The sequence below is a fragment of the Malus domestica genome, chromosome 07 (assembly GCF_042453785.1).
Source record: "Malus domestica chromosome 07, GDT2T_hap1".
NCBI lineage: Eukaryota > Viridiplantae > Streptophyta > Magnoliopsida > Rosales > Rosaceae > Malus > Malus domestica.
The window spans coordinates 18,558,095-18,579,390 of NC_091667.1; the positions used below are offsets into that span (position 1 = coordinate 18,558,095).

The window sequence follows — 21,296 nt, forward strand, 5'->3', positions numbered from 1 at the left end:
AACCCTCAATCGATTTCTACGATTTCAAGTGTTAAGCAGTTAGGGTTTCGGTTTTCATTCCGGCAAGCTATTTCCGTCGGAATGTCAACAAAACTCAAAATTAAGATATGAGGTCGATTTTCAGGTTTCCAAATCAAGAAAATGTTTTGTTTAATTTCAATATCAATAGGGAGCGAGTAAAAAATTCATATAAGTCTATCAAAATCCATATAAGTCTATAAATTTTATTAAAATTCTTTAAAATTTATCATTTTAAAAATAACCTATTAAAATTTTATAAAATTCAAATTGACTACACTCCTTAATTTCACTACTCATCTCCTTCCAAATTGAATTCGTAATCTTTCTTTATGTAAATAATATTAATTTTCGATATTTTATATCTTTGAAACATAATGTTTATTACAATTTTTAATCGCCCAGCAGCTCGGCACCGTTTTGTAGTCTATACTCTACGGCGCGAACTGGTTAAATCTTCGCCTCCCGTTCGGTAGGGTGTTTCGTAATCAGTCCCCAGTTTCAATCTCTAGGGTTTCCTTCTCGGCCAACTTCTATAGCCATGAACCCAATTCCGTACCAACCGCAGGCGCCCCACCCTCCGTGGCCTCCGGTGGTGCCGCCCAACCCGCCAATGTCGAGCTCCTTCTGGGAAACCACGAACGTCCGTGATCGGCTCAAGAACTTGCAGGACACTCTGAGTCTCGCAAAAGCAATGTACGAAATCGAACTATTGAAAATTCCAATTCAATTTTGCTTCTGAACTTTCTGCAACTTCTGTTAATTTTTGAATTGCGATTTGAATGAATTGTTGTAGGCAGAAAGAGCTTCAGATGCTGCAATTGATCAAAGACGGTAAAGGGTCCGACGATGGTGAAGCTTCCGTTGGTGGGTTTTCGGAGTATTTGAAAGAAAGGAGGGTAAATGTGGAGTCTCAAGTGACGCTCTCACTGGAAGCTGCGAATGCTTTGATGGCGAAACTGCAAGTTGAGCTGGAACCGTTTAGAATGATCACGCATGAAATGTGTCCGTGGGAGGAGAAGTCTGCGGTGGTGCGGTTAGCAAATAAGATGCGCAAGACGAAGAGGAATAAACGGTGGAGGAAAGCGAAGAGGAAGCGCATTGCGGAAATGATTGCAGAGGTAGACTGTTGTGTTTGAATTTCGATTTGGGATGTCAAAAGTTGTTTTGATTTATATTACTTACATTGGATTTGGTATGATGGTGTTTAGGAGCGTGAGAGGTTCGAGGAAGCTGATCGAGAAGCTGATGAGTGGAGAGCTAGGGAAATTGCCAAAGATATTGCCAAACGCAAGGTTTGAGCTCCTTTTTACTTCAGGCAATCTTAACTTCTGTTTATTAGTAATGGAGGCATGGCTTGTGGGTTTTCAGATGGAGGATATGAAGAAAATTGCAAAGCTTAAAGCAAAAGAAGAGAGAAAGAGACTAGAATCCGAGGTGATAATCATGTTCGACTTGAATTTTCGTGTTGTGTAATGTTCTGCCCTTTGGGTTTTAAACAAATACAATTGATTACATTTCAGCTTGAGACGGTATTGATTGTAGAGAAATTGCAACAGTTGCGTTCCATCAGGATCGAAAAATTGAAGAAACAAGGTTTGCTGTATTTTTAGTTTTTCTATTTCGGACTGCCATTGTGTCTTGTATTGTGTAGGTAGATATGTTAGTAATGAAGTTCTGTTATTATGCATCATCATCAAAGGTGCCTGTGACACTATGTTTTTCGATGTGTTTATATTGATGCTGTGTGTCTTGTTATGTGCATCTTTGTTAGTGTATATATATACATCCAATTACAACCAAATATTTTTAACACGTGCATTATCATCATCATTGTCTCACTGTATTTCTGTAACTCGTATCTCTGCATATTTATCTATGTAGGTCATTTTCTCCCAGAGGAGGATGATAAATTTCTTGAAAAAGTACGGGCTGCAGTTGAGGAAGAGGAGCAACAAGTTATCTTGGCAGCTGATATGGACGCTGCTAAGGATGCCATAGCAACTGTTGAGCAGTCCAGGAAAATAACCGAGAATGTCAGACCTGACTCCAAGGATGAAAGCAGCGATAGAGACGAGACAAAGGAGAGTAAAGACCAGACAACTCCAAGCACTAATGCAGGGACCTCTACTTCAGTCACTAACAAGGATTACGGGAAACAAGTTTCGCAGGGAGAAGGACATAGCGGAGCTTATGATGCTGTGGTAAACTTACCTATTGAATTTTATCACTACTATCATGGCAGCAACACCGATATGGGCACGCTTATTGAGGTAACTTGAAGCACCAGTACAAAGAGTTTTGTATATTTCACGCCTCCAAATGAATTCATGCAGTATCTAGGATTGCCTATTCAGGGGCCACTTATAATTTTTTCGACATCAAATTTGTTTGCTTAACTGGCTCGGATCATAATGGAGATTATATCGCATACAGGTGAGAAGAACATGGGATGCCTATATAAGACCAGGAGGAAGGTGAGCACCAATTCTTTCTTGCTACCCATTTCTCACTTTAACACGAGGCGCCATATGATTAATCTTTGGAAGTTTTTTTCTTCTTGTCAAGTTTTGAATCTGCTATCCGTTGCATCACACATTGTATGGTCTCTCCAACATTATTTATGCCCAATAAATAGCTTGATTTTGAGAATGAAGTTTGTGATTCGGATAAACTTGGTGCAGCCGCATACCAGGACATTGGGTTCAACCCCCGCCACCTGCAGATGATATATGGGCATCCTACCTGGTGCAGCCTAAATGATTCCACAGGTGAATCAGCGAGTTGCAGATTTTGCTGAATAAGTTCGTTAAACTTGGCTTCAGGTTTTTCTCCTTGTCCATTTTCTTGATTATTTTGTCTTTGCTGTTCACTTGTAATATGGGCTGATATAATGGGAATGGTGATGCCATGTGACCAATATGCGAAAGTAGTGTTAGGATCAGTCGCGCTTATAGGTTGGTCTTAACCTTTAATTTCTTGTGGATTCCTGCAAAGCATCAACGGCCAATATCAGCTCCACGCACAATCGATCCTGGCATTCTTTATGAAACGATGAGTGTTGCTTCTGTGCTGGCGCTCATGTAAGGCAGCTTTGCTGCTTCCTTTTCTTTTCCCCGCACTCTGCCAAGTGCACAGATCTCTGTTCTCTCTCTCGGTTAAATCTTTCCAAACTTATATTTTACTTTTGGTTTAATTTGATAATGATGTGTAACTAATTTTTAGTAGTTAGGGGCTGTTTTGAAGCCCCGAATATGATTGTAAGTATGTTGTGATATTTTGTTTGAATGACTTTTATGAAAGGATGAAAATTGTTTCACTACTTATGTCATTGATAAATTCTTTATGTGTTTCTATGGATGCATACATAGTGAGCATATCTAGGATTTTAATGCTATGAATATATGTGTGCCTGCCCTTGTTGAATGAGGACCTACATATGTTCTAGAGTAGCACTTGTTAATTGTGGTTAACATGTGAAACGATTTCTAGGATAAGTAAGACAACGCCAGTACTTACGATGCCTTGTGATGACTCAAACTCTTTTTATTCTTAATGATTTCTACTTGTTAAATCTATGAACACGCCATTCTAGATTGCATGCTAGGGACTAAGTTAAGTTGAAAACGTCATTCTCTTAACATACTACGTAAGAAAGAGTAATAGGTTGAGTTCTAAAATTGAGCCAACTTGAGCATCTTCATCCGGAAATAAAAGGAATTTTAATGAAACATAACATGTTTGCATGATTATTTGGTGGTGGATAACAATTCCCCTAACTCATTTTTCTTAACTTGTGAATTAAAATCTATTGGTATTATTTAAAATCTGTTTCTTTACTGTTTTTGTACGATTTAATTTAAATAGCAAATCAACTCCAAAAATCCCAAAAATTTGTGAGACTGTCGTACTGTGTGTCTAGTTTATGTGTATAAAATTTTGTTGCATTTGGATAAGTGTAAGTTAGTTTAATCATTATTGTTCGGTGGCTGGTCAGTGGAGACAACCACCCTGTTTTTGTGACATTTTTAAGTATTTGGATAAAACAATCTTCTGCGGGAAAGACCCTTATTTTCATATGCTACAATTGACAAATCTTAGTGTTAATAAGGAAAATTAATAGGATTATTGTGTGCTACTTTGTGGTGCGTTATAAATTCCTACCAAATTTTTGGCAGTACTTGGATCTAACGAAGGACATGACACAGGATCGAGCACAATGGCGTTCTAAGATTCATATAGCCGATCCCACTCAGTGACTTGGATTTTCCAAGTCTCCAACCAAGAAGTTTTCCTCACTCGGGAAATTAAGGGAACACTACCCCAACCTACATGCTCCACTCAGAAAGCTTCAACATACAAGCTTCAACAAAAGAAAATTCAAAGAACTTAGCGAAGAAGGCTTTGGTGTATTTAACACAATACGTTGAAATGAAGGAAAGCTTATTTATTGATATCCCCAATAAGCTACAAATATGTACATATACATGAGTCAAAATAAACACACAAGAGGGAGCCTTCACAAAGGTTGCTTAGGAGAAGTCTCAGCAGTCGGTAGAGCCCCAGAAAGAGAAGGCACCGAAGGGGGATCATTTGGAGCCTTAGTACTGGACAGAACCCTAGAAGGAGGAGGCATCAGAGGTTGATCATTTGGAGCTTCATTACGCGGTACAGCCCCAGAAGACGAAGGCAATAAATGCCTTTGGAACAAACCCACAAATCTCTGATGATCAAGTAAAACCTGACCATCAGTTTCCTTCATTTGGTCAAGCTTCCTCTTCATGTTTGTAGCATAGTCATGTGCGAGCCGGTGCAACTGTTTATTCTCATGCTTGAGCCCTCTAATCTCCTGTTTGAGACTCATCACTTCAGCCGCCAATGATTCAACTTGGCGGGTTCGAGCAAATAGGCGTTGGGCCATATTAGACACAGAACCTGCACACTGAACACTGAGAGCCAGCGAATCCTTAACAGCTAACTCATCAGACCGTTTGGAAAGTAGTCTGTTATCTTTGGGAGTGAGAAGGTTCCTGGCCACCACCGCAGCGGTCATATCATTCTTCATCACGGAATCCCCAACGGTAAGATGACCAGTTGGGGAGACGAAGGATGGGCGCCATATGTTGTCTGGAGAAGGCGGGGCTGCCTCTTCAACAAGGTTCAAGTCAAAACGACGGTTGGAGGGGCCAGACATTTTCAAAGGTGTTGAAGAGAGAAGAGGTCGGACAAATCAAGATCTTAGAAGTGCAAGAATGAAGCTTCTACTGGTGGAGATTCAAGTGTGCTTTGGAACTTAATGCCAGCCTCTATAAAAATCTGCACTCGACGGAGCTTCAGAAATCAAAGAGGCGCCTGCTCAGAAATCGAAGAGGCGTTTGCTTTCTCAAAAGTTGGGCTGCTTAGAGATCACGAGGGTTGATCTCAGAAATCGAAGAGCCGTTTGCTTTCTCAAAAGTTGGGCTGCTCAAAGACCACGAAGGCCGATCTCAGAAATCGAAGAGGCGCTCGCTTTCTCAAAAGCTGGGCTCCCTAGAGACCACGAGGGCCGATCTCAGAAATCGAAGAGGCACCTACTTTCCCAGCCTTGTCAGCACCTGTCACACGCACACTCAGCTTTGCGGAAATTATGGGCATTCTGTCAAAGACTTCTGGGGAAGTAGAAAACACATGAATCTTACTGTTCAATCACCCACTTCCCACACGCAACAATAGCTCATGGGTACCACAGATAACTTTGCCAAAGTTCTCAGCCAAAGTTGAGCACGTGAAGCTTGCAGCTCCCACTACATCGCTCTGACCAAGAAGGGTAAAAGAATAGCAAAGAAACAGCACTAACAAAGTTTAGACCCATAAATTTTGAAGGTCTAGCTACCATATTATTACCCACAAGGGTAAAGGAACAGTACCACTGCTGGATAATTGGAAAGTCCATGTATGTCAACCTCTGTGCTTCGTGGCAAGGTAGACTAGCAAACATGCCCAACCTTTACTCACATTCGAGAAAACACTCCCAATAAGATTGCTTGCTCCAAAATCGAAGAGGCACCGTCCTCCGAATCTAAAGAGCCAGACTCCCAACATGACTACTTTCTTAAAAATCGAAGAGAGGGTAAAGGAACAGTACCATTGCTGGATAATTGGAAAGTCCCTGTGTGTCAACCTCTGTGCTTTGTGGCAAGGTAGACTAGCAAACATGCCCAACCTTTACTCACATTCGAGAAAACACTCCCAACAAGATTGCTTGCTCCAAAATCGAAGAGGCACCGCCCTCCGAATCTCGAGAGCCACTCTCCCAACATGATTACTTTCTCAAAAATCGAAGAGACACTGCTCCCCGAATCTCGAGAGCCAGACCCCCAGCATGATTGCTTTCTCAAAAATCGGTGAGGCACCGTTCTCCGAATCAATCGAAGAGGCGCTCGCTTTCTCAAAAGCTGGGCTGCTCAGAGACCACGAGGGCCGATCTCAGAAATCGAAGAGGCACCTACTTTTCTAGCCTTGTTAGCACCTGTCACAAGCACACTCAGCTTTGCAGAAATTATGGGCATTCTGTCGAAGACTTCTGGTGAAGTAGAAAGCACATGAATCTTACTGTTCAATCACCCACTTCCCACACGCAACAATAACTCATGGGTACCACAGATCACTTTGCCAAAGTTCTCTGCCAAAGTTGAGCACGTGAAGCTTGCAGCTCCCACTACATCGCTCTGACCAAGAAAGGTAAAAGAATAGCAAAGAAACAGCACTAACAAAGTTTAGACACATAAATTTTGAAGGTCTAGCTACCATATTATTACCCACAAGGGTAAAGGAACAGTACCACTGCTGGATAATTGGAAAGTCCCTGTGTGTCAACCTCTGTGCTTCGTGGCAAGGTAGACTAGCAAACATGCCCAACCTTTACTCACATTCGAGAAAACAGTCCCAACAAGATTGCTTGCTCCAAAATCGAAGAGGCACCTTCCTCCGAATCTCGAGAGCCAGACTCCCAACATGACTACTTTCTCAAAATCGAAGAGAGGGTAAAGGAACAGTACCATTGCTGGATAATTGGAAAGTCCCTGTATGTCAACCTTTGTGCTTCGTGGCAAGGTAGACTAGCAAACATGTCCAACCTTTACTCACATTCGAGACAACACTCCCAACAAGATTGCTTGCTCCAAAATCGAAGAGGCACCGCCTTCCGAATCTCGAGAGCCAGACTCCCAACATGATTACTTCCTCAAAAATCGAAGAGACACTGCTCTCCGAATCTCGAGAGTCAGACCCCCAGCATGATTGCTTTCTCAAAAATCGAAGAGGCATCGTTCTCCGAATCTCGAGAGCCAGATACCACAGACCACTTTTTCAAAGTGCTCTGACAGAGTTAAAACATGTGAAACTGGCAGCTCCCACTACCGTGCTATGACCAAGCAGGGTAAAGGAATAGCATTACTACTTGTTGTTAGGGAGACTCCTATATATGTCGACCTCCATCCCCAACGGACAGGCATACCTGCAAAAATGCTCAACCCTTCATCATATCTGAGAGGGCACTCCCAACAAAGCCTTTCGAAATATTCAGCTTTCTTTCCCCCCGATAATACCTCTGCAAACAAGCTATACTAGAGCAAGAATATCTCATATCATCAGGGTTAAAAGCAAGAGTATCCCATATCATGCTTTTTCCCTGTTTTTTCTTTTGGCCTTGTTTTTACCTGCAAGACAAGGAGAAAGAGAGCAATCAGTCAGCACTTGGAATCAAGCTTCCAGCCAGGAACTGACTGCCTGGAACCCCTTACCTGATTACTTACCTGGCATTGCTCTCAAGTACTCATCTTCATCATCTTATGTTTCCAGGGAAGATTCCGCATCTGCTTGAGGAACAGATAGGGCAAGTGCGAAGGATACAAGGAAGCATGTGGAGACAAGCGTAACAGCACACGTGCCGATACATCCATTACTCTGTCAAAAGCAAAAGTATCCCATATCAGCAGGGTGGAACGTACTCTAGATTTGATGGACTTGTTTTGACCCTCAAATTCTTCAGTCGACCTTATACTCTGGAGGAAACCAGAAAACCCTCCAGCTCAGTTCAAGAATAAGCCTGTGGAAAGTTACTTCTTCAAAAGCAAAAGTATCTCATATCATCTCTTCTCATTTTTCTTCTCTTTATCCTTCATGCTGCTGCAAGATGGGGAGAAGGTGAACAATCAGTCGGAGCTCTGATTGCTTACCTTGTCTGTCACCTCTTTCAGCAGACCCCCTAGCTCGGCGACTTGGGGAACTCCTACTACATGGTTTGTATCGCGCTTGACCAAGCCTGAAACTACAAGTAAGCTTCAAGTGAAATTGATACATTACCTTGTGCATCTCCACCAGTTAAAGATACCACCCCTGGATGGAGGAAGAGTACTTCCAGAGAAGATGCCACATCTACCTATGAGACAGATAAGGCAAGTCAAGACGACACCACACTCCGATACTTAGAAGTTTCGTGATTACGAGATCATTCTCCCACAATATTTCCTAATGTCATTTGTACTAAATCATTCACTCGTACTCACTAAAGGAGAGCTTGAACCTATGTACTTGTGTAAACCCTTCACAATTAATGAGAACTCTTCTATTCCGTGGACGTAGCCAATCTGGGTGAACCACGTACATCTTGTGTTTGCTTTCCTATCTCTATCCATTTATATACTTATCCACATTAATGACCGGAGCAATCTAGCGAAGATCACAAAAAGCGACCGTTTTCGTTACCTAGGATCTATCTTGCAAGAGAACGGAGAATTAGATGGAGATCTCAACCATAGAATACGAGCTGGATGGAAAGAGTGCATCCGGCGTGTTGTGTGACCGTCGTAGGCCACTGAAGCTCAAGGGAAAATTTTATAGGACGGCAATAAGGCCAGCGATGTTGTATGGCAGAAAATGTTGGGTGGTGAAGCATCAACACGTACACAAAATGGGTGTAGCGGAGATGAGGATGCTTCGTGGGATGTGTGGGCACACGAGAAAGGATAAGATTGGGAATGAGGATATCCGAGGTAAAGTAGGAGTAGCCGAAATTGTAGGAAAGATGAGAGAAAATCGGCTCTGGTGATTTGGACATGTGCAAAGAAGGCCGACTGACGCTCCGGTTCGAAGATGTGACTACGGGACAGAGGTTCAGGGCCGAAGGGGTAGAGGAAGACCTAGGAAAACTTTGGAAGAGACTCTAAGAAAAGACTTAGAGTACTTGGATCTAATGGAGGGCATGACACAAAACCGAGCGCAATGGCGTTCTAGGATTCATATAGCCGACCCCACTTAGTGGGAAAAGGCTTTGTTGTTGTTGTTGTATTTTTTTTTTCAAAACAAGTTTCCTCAGTCTGAATAAGCAAACAATGTATTCAATTCAATTTGAGACCACAAATTCAATTCAATTCAACTTGAATAAGATAAATAAAGCAGAGAAGGGAGGATAAAAGCTTACGTGTATTTTTACTGGTACATAGGATGCCCCAAATGTTTGAATAGTAAGATTGAGACTGTCAAAATCCAGTCAACCAATACAACGATGAGTTGCATCTTATTTACCGCTGCATTATAGAATTTTCGTAGATTGTTATTTTATTAGTGTTGTTAATTTTTTTTTTCCTTAAAAACTTGTTGTAAGCAAACACCTACAAATAATCACAAGTATTTTATAACATTTAAAGCTCGTTTGATAGCTATTCAGTTTTTGTTTTTGATTTTCAGCTTTCACTTTTTTGGAAACCAATTTGTTTGGTAATTATTTTTTGTTTTCAAAAATCTTAAAATTGATTTTTTTTTTTTTAATTTTCAAAATTTGGCCTTGAGTTTTTAGTTTTCATTTTTCTATAAAAAACTAAAAGTGGTTACTAAATAAGATTAAGTTTCAGATTTTGAAAAAGTAAAAATAAAAATTGAAAATGAAATAGTTATCTGTTGTAGTCATATTTAGAATATGAGTGTGATTGTGTAAATCCTAGGGAATCTAGGAATGTATCTTATATTCCTATTAGGACTAGATTACATATTAAATGTTGTAATCCTAAAGGGAAAGGTTTTACCCTTCCTACTACTATAAATAAAGACACAATGGGGTGAATCAAATACACCTCACAATTAAATCAATCTCTGTTCTCCCTAAAGCTTGCCACACCTCTCTCTCTCTAACCCTAGATCACCCAATCAAATAGACTTACAACACGTTATCAGCACACTCTTCCCAGAAGCTAAGAAATTGACGCATCGTTGGAGGAGGCTATCATCCACCACATTCAAAGGCTTATTCGTTTTCTGCTAATCATGTACGCTTAAAATAAAAGAAGATATTTGAAATGTCCACGAAGCATGAAAACATTCCTCATGATGCATGAACCCCTCTATGTTTATATTTCCCTTTCGATATATATATTGTATATGTTCATATATTTGTCAATATATATATTTGTTTCATGCATCGCACAATTAAATTGTTATGTGGAATTTGTGAGTCAAAGCATAAAATTAAATTAGAAGCATATTAGGGTTTGTAGAACCCTTACAATTTCGAAAATTTTGGGAAAGTTGGACACCATCCTTGCGGCACAAACTGGGCAGCAGCCCCCTGGGCTTTGCTGCACCTACTTGGACCCCCAGGCCTTCGGCTTGATTGATTGGAATAGGCCTACAACCCTAGTTCTTTCTCTGTGGAAAGCCTGCAGCTTTCTTGGACCCATACCAAACCCACGGCAAGCTTTGCTTTTTGGGTTCTTGTTTCGCACACACATGCCAGCCCACGGGCTGGGTTTGTTTTGTCTTCCCGTGCATCACCCACAAGGCCAGCTGCTGCTGGGCCTTGTCCTGAGCACCCTCATTCGGCCCAAACGACAACCCAGCTACGACTGGGGGATTTCTTGCACCCCGTGGCCTGCAGCCACCACCCAAGTTTTTTTTCGGGCCGTGTCTTATGCTTAAGACACCCACCCATGCCCAAATTATTTTTTGGGGCATATTTTTCGACCAAATGCTATTATTTTAGCATTCTAAAATAATTTAACCCGTATGTTAATATTATTTTGCTTCTACAATCGACCTCGTATGGCCTGATTTATTGAATTAATTAAAAGTGATATGCAGTCCATTAATCTGATAATGAATCCAAAATTATTGACCTAAAGATCACTTTTGGACATTAACGATTCAATAATTTATTTTTATACTTTGAACCGTCACATACTTTCGTAGTAACAAAGCTCTCACACTTGAGTTTCCGAAGACAACTCAAATCCACTACAATTAGTTAGTATATTGCATTCTGTGTTTCTTGCAGGAACCTCTCATTATGAACTAATTGTTCATAAAGCTAAATTGAACCTGTAGTTTCAAATTTAGTGCCTTTGAAACCCGAAGTTTTCATTCAAAACATACCACATGAAACCCGTAGTTTTCATGCATAAATTAAACCAATACATGTCTAAAGAACCTGTATGTTCTACGATATATGTCTATGGCTTACCATATGACTAATCACGTTTTCTCCCTCCGTTTTAGGGACATGTCGAACTTGAACAAGCTTGATTTCTCCGCTCTAGAAGTCTCTGGAAGAAACTATTTGAAATGGGTTCAAGATGTGAAGCTCCATTTCACTGCAAAGGGTATTAGAGCCACCATCGAGGCACCTATTGCCGACAAACCTGTTGACGAAGCTCAGAAGGCTACTGCAATGATCTTCATCCGAAGACACATTTATGATGCACTGCAAACTGAGTATCTCACTGAGGAGGACCCACGTACCATCTGGCTTGCTCTGGCCGACCGTTTCGATCACCAGAAAGACATATACTTGCCTGAAGCAAGACACGACTGGCAGCATCTTCGCTTCCAGGACTTTAAGTCCGTGAATGAATACAACTCTGAAGTTTGTAGAATACGTTCTCTATTGAAATTCTGCAAAGTGAAACTAACCGAATCAGATCTCCTGGATAAGACCTATTCGACCTTCCATGCCACAAATATTGTCCTACAGCAACAATATAGGGCACATAAATTCACCAAGTTTTCGGATTTGATCTCTGTTTTACTTCTCGCTAAAAAGCAGAACCAGCTCTTGATGAAGAATCATCAAGCTCGACCTAATGGTACGAACGTCGCGCCTGAAGCGCATGCGACCTATTCTAGCAGCTATAAACGACGAAAGAACCGTCGTGGCCATGGCAATGGGCGGCAAGCCCAACCACAGGCCCAAGATCAACAGAGTGCCGCACCTAAGGGAAGAATTGCGACCCAGCATCGTCTACCACTAGCCCCTAAGGTCCCAAACTTCAAGAACAAGGGCAAAACTCCCATTCAGGCTGCTTCTATTGAACTAGACATGTGCTATCGTTGTGGATCAAAGGATCATTGGTCACGCGTATGTCGAGCTTCCCCTGAGGCTATTGCCAAGTACCATTCTCGTCGTGAGTCTAACTTTGCACATGTGGATCATCCGGAAGATGCAACTACATCAATGGAGATATCGAATTTCCAGGAGGCATCAACGCCTATGGATGAATAAAATAAACATGTATTTAGGGTGTTTAGCCCTAGTGGCCGAACCCACTAGGAGTGGCCGGCCTTACCCCCTATTTTGCTAGGTTTATGGTTTAATTTTAAACAATTTTTCTAAGTATTTGGAATAATTTGTTTGGTTTTGGTTTGTTTTGAATTATGGATTGTTATTTGAATGGATATTATTTTCTCAAATTGCTTAATTGAGTGAATGGACTCATATTTATACATGTGACCAATTCAATCAATTTATTTCTAGGTATGTCTAGTGGGGAAGTTAGTTGTCTGGCAGATAGTGCAACCACGAACACCATCTTGCGTGAACGCCACTATTTTATTAACTTCATACCTAAGAAAGCTCATTTGACAACTCTATCAGGCTCGTCCAACCTGATTGAAGGATACGGAAAGGCACGTATCGTGTTGTCTAATGGTACAATTCTGACCATTAAGGAGGCACTCTATTCTCCACATTCCGGAAGAATGTTGCTGAGTTTTAGAGATATTCGAGATAATAAATATCATCTTGAAACCACTGAAGATCATGGTTCTAAATTTCTTTGTATCACTTCGTATGAATATGGCCAGAAGCATATTCACGAGATGTTGGAATGCTTGCCGAGTGGATTGTACATCGCAACCATTCGCGGCATAGAAGTCCACAGTGTGGCCATCCCTATGCTTGAGTTCCCGGACACTTTGTTGCTTTGGCATGATCGTTTGGGACATCCTGGACATGACATGATGTGCCGTATCCTCAAATCTTCACACGGGCATAAGTTACATCCCTATGTTGGACTCCCACCATGCAAAACGTGTTCTTTAGGGAAGTTGAATACTTAACCCTCATAGACAAAGATTATTCCCGACCTCCCTAAATTTCTTCAAAGGATTCAAGGGGACATTTGTAGACCTATTTAACCAACATGCGGACCATTTAGATACTTTATGGTGTTGGTTAATGCATCGACAAGATGGTCACATGTTTGCTTGTTGTCCACACGCAACGCCGCGTTTACTAAACTCCTAGCTCAAATCATTAAGCTAAGGGCTCACCACCCTGATTATCCGATCAAGTCGATTCGACTGGATAATGCTGGAGAGTTTACGTCACAGACTTTTGACGATTATTGCATGTCAGTAGGGATACATGTGGAACATCCTGTACCCCATGTTCACACCCAAAACGGCCTGGCAGAAGCTTTCATAAAGTGCCTTCAATTGATAGCTCAGACTTTGGTTATGTGAACCAAATTGCCAGTATCTGCCTGAGGCTATGTAATATTGGACGCAGCTATATTGATCAGCCTGAGGCCCACCGCTACCTAACCACATTCACTGTTACAGTTGGTCATTGGATACGAGCCTGACGTCTCGCATTTATGGGTGTTTGGGTGCGTCATTTATGTGCCAATAGCGCCGCCGCTACGTACCAAAATGGGTCCTTAGAGAAAAATGGGAATCTATGTCGGTTATGATTCGTCATCAATTGTTCTATACTTAGAACCCTTGACAGGAGATCTCTTTACCGCACGTTTTGTGGATTGTCACTTTGATGAGATAGTCTTCCCGTCGTTAGGGGGAGATAAACATATTAATGTTCCCGTAGAACGCCGCGAATTGTCGTGGTATGCTCCCACTATGTTTCATTTAGATCCCCACACTGCCCAGTTTGAAACTGAGGTACGTCGAATTATAGATCTTCAAAGCATTGCTCAAAGCATGCCGGATGATTTTAATGATCTAGCAAAGGTGACAAGATCACATATACCCGCTGCAAACACACCTGCAAGGATAGATGTACCCCGTGTACGTCAACAACCCGCCTAGGAAGGCTGAACCGTCCCCGAAGGAGGGGAGGCCGCACCTTCCCTACGGTAAGGTACATTGGCGGCTAGCCAATCATCTGCTCTAACCCTGAAGCGTGGCAGACCCCTTGGTTCAAAGGATTCACAACCCCGGAAGAGGAAAATGGCACCAACTAGTAACCTTAGTTTGAATCCGACCACCGCTCACTCATCTGTTCCAACACATGAGGTTATTCTAAATTACGGTGATACTTCAGATGAAACATGCCGGCCTCCCGAGAATCGCGAGATTTCGGTCCACTACACAATATTGGATGATGTTTGGAATATGAATGAGATGATCGTCAACGATGCATTCTTGTACTCAGTAGCTACTAACATCATGCTTAGCGACATTGAACCATGTTCCGTCGATGAATGCCGACGTAGAACCGATTGGTCAAACTGGAAATAAGCAATCTAGGTCGAACTCGATTCGCTCACAAAATGTAAGGTATTTGGACCTATCGTTCCTACACCACCACATGTGAAGCTCGTTGGCTACAAATTGGTTTTCGTGAGGAAGCGTAATGAGAAGAATGAAATAGTGCAATACAAAGCATGCCTCGTAGCGCAAGGATTCTCTTAGCGCCTATGGATTGATTACGAGGAGACGTATTCCCCCGTAATAGATGTTATAACGTTCCGCTACCTAATCAGTTTGTTAGTTTCCAAAAAACTGAATGTGTAGCTTATGGACGTGGTAACCTCTCTCAATTAGGTTGAGGAGGTCACTCTACGGATTAAAACAATCCGGGCGGATGTGGTATAACCGTCTGAGTGAATATTTGACAAGTCAAGGTTATGTGAACAACAAACTATGCCCATGCGTGTTCATAAAGAAGTCACATTTCGGATTTGCAATCGTTGCAGTTTATGTCGATGACATGAACCTCATTGGGACTCTCGCAAAGCTTGAGGAAATTGCTACACACTTGAAATTGTCTCGGCCTGGAGATCGAGCATTGTTCGGATGGAATCTTAGTACATCAATCGAACTACACCCAAAAGGTGTTACGACATTTTAATGAGGATAAAGCGAAGCATTCGAGTACACTCATGGTCGTTCAGACTCTAAATGCTAAACGAGATCCCTTCCGTCCAAAGAAGGATGAGGAAGAGATTTTGGAACCTGAAGTTCCTTACCTAAGTGCAATTGGGGCTTTATTGTACTTAGCTCAGTGCACTAGACCCGACATCTCATTCGATGTGAATCTATTGGCTAGATACAGCAATGCGCCCACATGCAGACACTGGAATGGTGTTAAGGACATTTTTTGCTACCTCAAAGGTACTACGGATTTGGGCTTGTTCTATACCCGTGAATCTCCAAGTGTTGTCGATTGATTCTCGCCTTGTTGGTTACGCATATGCTTGATATCTGTCTGACCCACATAGAGCACATTCTCAAACGGGTTATGTCTTTATCGTTGGAGACACTGCTATATCTTGGAGGTCTACCAAGCAAATGCTAGTTGTGACTTCATCTAACCATGCTGAGATTCTCGCCCTACATGAAGCATCGCGTGAGTGCTTTTGGTTGAGATAAGTTATGGAACATATTCGAAGCACTAGTGGTCTTACATTAGTTGTTGACCTTCCTACGACGATCTTTGAAGACAATGCATCATGTATCGAGCAGCTGAAGAAAGGATACATCAAGGGAGACAACACCAAGTACATAGCGCCAAAGTTCTTTTACTCACACCAGCAGTAGCAGCATCAGAACATTGAAGTCAAGCAAATCTGTTCCTAGGACAACCTGACCAATCGCTTTACCAAGTCATTGCCCAAGTCTACATTTCAGAAGCTCATCCAAGGAATCGGTATGCGTGAATTATCTGAGTTGAATCGTTTGTAGTTCTCTTATTTAGAAGTTATGTCTAACTCAGGGGAAGTATCTAGAAGCATACTCACATGATCTTAATGTACTTTTTTCCTACGATTAGGAGCATTTTTCCCACTGGGTTTTTGCTACCTAACGAGGTTTTAATGAGGGACTCATTCTGGGATGATCATACTCCGATGAGTTCACTACCTTCATCCAGTTTGACGAGTGTTTTAGACATTATGCATATTTTCTTACTTTTCTCCTTAGTCTATGGGTTTTTCCCATTCCTTGGGTTTTACCATAGCAAGGTTTTTGTGAGTTTTTACAAATGCATACTTTAAAGTAAATTTGAGACTCGCGATCACCCGTTATGCCGATGACTTCATCAACTATTCTATTCTACCTTATCTGCTGAAGATCTGATGCGATGGTTTGTTGAGTATTTACACACTCAAGGGGGAGTGTTGCAGTCATATTTAAAATAGGAATGTGATTGTGTAAATCCTAGAGAATCTGGGAATGTATCTTATATTACTATTAGGACTAGATTACCTATTAAATGTTGTAATCCTAAAGGGGAAGGTTTTACCCTTCCTACTACTATAAATAAAGGCACAATGGGGTGAATCAAACACAACTCACAATTAAATCAATTTCTCTTCTCCCTAAAGCTTGCCGCACCTCTCTCTCTCTCTAACCCTAGATCGCTCAATCAAATAGGCCTTCAACATTCTCCAATTAGTGAAAATGAATGATGACTAGGAAAAGGTTGAAATGTATCTGTGAGTTTTTCTGACATCTGAAAGAAGGGACTGCCAGGGCTTGACCACCTGCAAGTCCCTTTTGAAAAAAATGAATAGTTTGTGCCATTTGAATGGACTCATTAAATTCCCTTTTATTATTTATATCAATCAATGTGCAAGATAATTATTTTGGAATCAATTTTTTTTTCTCAAACACGTTGTCATGATAAAATTACATACATAACAATCACAATTATTCTAGAACACTATAAAATGAATATCTTGTGTCATTTCAACTCTTTTTGGATGAAAATTAGACAATAGAACATATTTAAAGGTGAGTTGAACCAGTAATATCATTTCCAATTTCATGCCATACGTCCACTTAAACCACACATAATTTTCTAAACATATATTTCATACCACTTATTCGTTAGCGAGTGAAATAAAGGAGGAAACTAAAAAAAAATGGAAAATGAACATCTTTTGTCACATTCTAATTCCGAGATATGTTCGAAATCAAGTGAAATAGAGGAGGAAACTAAAAAAAATGGAAAATGAACATCTTTTTTTTGTCACATTCCAATTCTAAGATATGTTCAAAATTGACATATGACAATAGGATAGTAGCGGTACAACATATATAATATATAGAATAACTTAGACTCATACATACAATATACATCATAGCTTCAGCGGCAATAACTTACAATAAATGGAACAAATCCTATTCTCGATTGTACCATAGCAGCTACATAACTTGAGATCCTCTTCTCTAACCGCTACCAGTTACTCTGCAAAACAACCATGGGTCGTAGGAATGGCGCACCGGGCAAAGCAAAACTCGAATAAGTTGTGAAGCGTACGCGAATGACAATAATACAGCATATGTGATTATAAGTAAAATCAAATGGTTAAAATGTAAAAGTATTAGTTGCGTCCACACAAGACTAGCCTGTGAATACTAGATCAATTCGTCACTCTAATCATTGTCCTTATCATTGTATCATTCTTCTTCAGATTGTGACTCACCACTCGCCTTTCATCGTTTTTCGAATGATCAAAATGATCTAATCGCCACTTATTTCATAATTTAACCATCATATGCCTCATTAAATACGTATAGGAATGGTTCTTCAATTCCGCATCTCACCATAGTCTTTCGAGATAATTATTAGTCATCACACAAACCGAAGTTGTGTAGGAATGACACATCATCAATAATACATTCACGTGTAGGAATAAGATCAATATCTCTTACATCATTCTATCTCTTTTGCATCAAGTAGGAATGAGTCACATTTGAATCGGTTCACTTTAGATACACTATCATGTAAATCGTTTGATTCAATCATTTATTTCTAGATTGTGCCCACATGCCTTCAGTTTCTTCTTTCATATGTGTGACAGAATATTAGGCTATAGAGAGACATAACTCAGCTGAAGCCTACAATAGGTAACCAAATAGGAAGTGGAAGTAGTCCCCCAATGCGGATTAAAGCAAAATCACTCCTAAGAACACTGGTAGGCGGATTGACCAAGAATGAAACCCCCACCTAAAGTACGTATGTACATACCTAAGTAATAAGGATCACCCATTGATGAATAATCCTAGGGTTGCCTAATGCAGATTAACCAAGCATAACCCTTAAATAGTATGGCTCTAATGCGGATTAACCAAGCAGGACAATCTATGTACCACACCGTTACATAGTGTATACTCGATGCCACATTACGCCATTACACTGGGTTGACGGTCCTCTACTAGCCCTCTCAGTTCACAATCATTTGAAATATAAGATAGAAATATTTTCGATAACACTATCATATAAACCGTTTCATAGTAGCACATATTTCCATAAATCATTTGTAACTCCATGTTATATCCACATAGTATGTAACAAGGACATTTTCATGAGTAATAACCATCATAATATTAAAGTCATTCACATCTCACAAACGTTTCAAATATGCACAAGCAAAATACATTTCATAAAATAGATCGATGATTGAATTTAAAAGCAACATTTTACTAGAAAACTTTTATAAATTCATGTCATATCCACAAAGTATATTAACATGGGAGCTTTCATGGGTAATAATCGTATCACATAATATTAAGATCACTCACCTAACTCCTTCGCAATTCTTGATTCACCACCATTACTCCAAGGAACCTAATACAATACACAATACACTACTTATATCACTTAGTAAGACCGACACACAAAACAAGACCAAGTGCCACTTGCACGTGAACCAAGACATAAATCACCCGAAACAACACGTCAATAAAGACAAGTCCAATAAGCTATCTCAACTCTACAACAACAACATATAGCAAATTGACAACGATCTAACAGTTGGATCTCCACCAATCATACAAACAAGTGGGGTCCAATTTGATCACCACACTAAACAATTGAATCTCAGGAGCTAGACACAATTTCACAAAGGTCACTAGAAGGTCTCTGGTATTAAGGGAAACTCGTTACCAGGCTACACACAATGCCATGCATGTTGGCCGCCTTGGTGGTGGGTCTGAGAAACCCAAATTAATTGAGCTTGACCAAACGAGCTCAAATTCACATCATAGATAGAGCTCAACAAGGGAAACACTTTTCATAACTAGGTTAACAACCAATTCTAGCAGGAAACTGACCAAAACCACCGGAAAAAATCGGATTTCTAAGGTTCTAAACACCCAACTCTAAAACAACAACCAATGCACAAATATATCATACCATTGAAGATCATAAAGAGTAGATGAAAGTTTATACCTCATTCCACGAAAATAGTTACTGTAATCACCAGAAAAAGAAGAAAATTGCGGAAAACACTTAGGAATTTACGACTTTTATTTGTAATACTAGGTAAGAAATTAGAAAATATAATATTATCAGGAAGTTGGCTCGTTGGGAGCTTTTCATAGACACCAAGATCACCAAAACGGAGGTCGCACGAAAGAGAAACGACCTGGTCAAACAATTGGGTCGGAGACCCGATCGCCCCTAAAACGGGTCAGTAGAGGCATTCTCCTTTTGGAAAGCTTTTGAATGTTCTCGAAATCCCCTATTTATAGACCTTGGGCAAACTACTAAAATGCCCCAAGTTCAAATGTCATTAACTTCTTTATTCTAACTCAGAATTGGGATCTGTTTATGCTTACACGTTTGTGGGATCGTGCCCTAGATAACAACTTAGTAGTTGACCAAAAAGGTTGAATAAAATATAAAATCATTAAAATACCCTTAGCTTCACTTTTCTCAAAATGGAGAATTTAATGAACTAACTTTAATTAAAATTTTGAAATACTTTAATAATAAAATAAATCACAAAATTCAGGATGGGATATCACATATTCTCGAACAAATCCATCTATTAGAAAGGGGTGGGCATCAGGTAGATTGAACGGAGTTGGGCTCCTACTAGTAGGCCAACCTGAAGAGCTCAGATTTATAATTATTGAAACTGCAGCCGTCCGAAACAACCGCAACACCTACCCACCCAAGTTAACTAATTTGTGGGTTGGGTTGAGCGGGTACGCAAGTTTGTAGAAAATGGAAATTCGCCTTTCGGCCGAAGAGATTGAAGCGTGGAGATGAAACTTTGAACTTGCATGGTGGGTGGCTATGGTGATGAAAACCTCGAACAAGAAACAGATTCAAATTTGGGATTAGGAGAAAGATATCACATCATGTTTCTAGTATTTTTGTATTGGCTCACAAGAGCACCAGATTAGCAAGCAAATTATTATTGAATTACATTAGACTTGTGAGTTGGGGGTTTCGACGGGAACAAAATAACTACAATGGAGCTTTATCATATTTCAAGCGTCAATTATGAGTGGATTGGGTGGGAAAATGGGGCTTTATCAAGTTGACGGGAACAAAATAACTACAATGGAGCTTTATCAGTTTGACTAGAAAAAATGCCCAAACCTGCTACTAGCCATTTTTTATTATATTTGATTCATCATCATCATTGATATACGTTAGGATTAGGGGTGGGAAAATGGGTCCTTAAGCCCGAGAGTTGAGGCTGGTCTAGGCAGTATGAGACGGGTCCAAAAATCATGTTAAACCGATACCCATACCTGATCGTTTCAACTGTTGGGTCTTGTGAGATTAAATCTCAATCGTTAGATCTTATGTTGGGCCTATCTCCAACAATCTCTATCTCTCTACCTCTCCGACTCACGAGTCTCTTGACTCTCATTTTTAGACTCTTACAAGTCCCAAATCAAGCTATTGCTACTCAAGTCTCTCTCTTTCCATCAACTTGAGTTGGTGCTAGGGGTGGGTTGAAAAAACCGAAAACCGAAAAAAACCGGAC

General features: G+C 40.5%; 1 protein-coding gene across 3 annotated transcripts; it reads left to right on the forward strand.

Moving 5' to 3' along the window:
* The first annotated feature begins 26 nt into the window (after nt 1-26).
* Nucleotides 27-11,957, forward strand: LOC103447140 (U11/U12 small nuclear ribonucleoprotein 59 kDa protein). Of its 3 annotated transcripts, XR_011582766.1 has the most exons (9): nt 393-714; nt 815-1,139; nt 1,230-1,313; nt 1,390-1,455; nt 1,542-1,614; nt 1,903-2,291; nt 2,455-2,495; nt 2,703-2,843; nt 11,545-11,957. XR_011582766.1 is itself a non-coding variant. In XM_029105674.2 (8 exons), exons 1-8 carry the CDS (start codon nt 560-562, stop codon nt 2,779-2,781), a joined length of 1,212 nt encoding a protein of 403 aa, XP_028961507.1. In that variant the 5' UTR covers nt 27-559; the 3' UTR covers nt 2,782-3,070. The 3 variants fall into 3 exon arrangements, 2 of the variants coding, with proteins under 2 accessions (XP_028961507.1, XP_070680834.1); XM_029105674.2 differs by lacking the exon at nt 11,545-11,957 and having other exon boundaries at nt 27-714; nt 2,703-3,070; XM_070824733.1 differs by lacking the exon at nt 11,545-11,957 and having other exon boundaries at nt 50-714; nt 819-1,139; nt 2,703-3,070.
* Nucleotides 11,958-21,296: the final 9,339 nt, after the last annotated feature.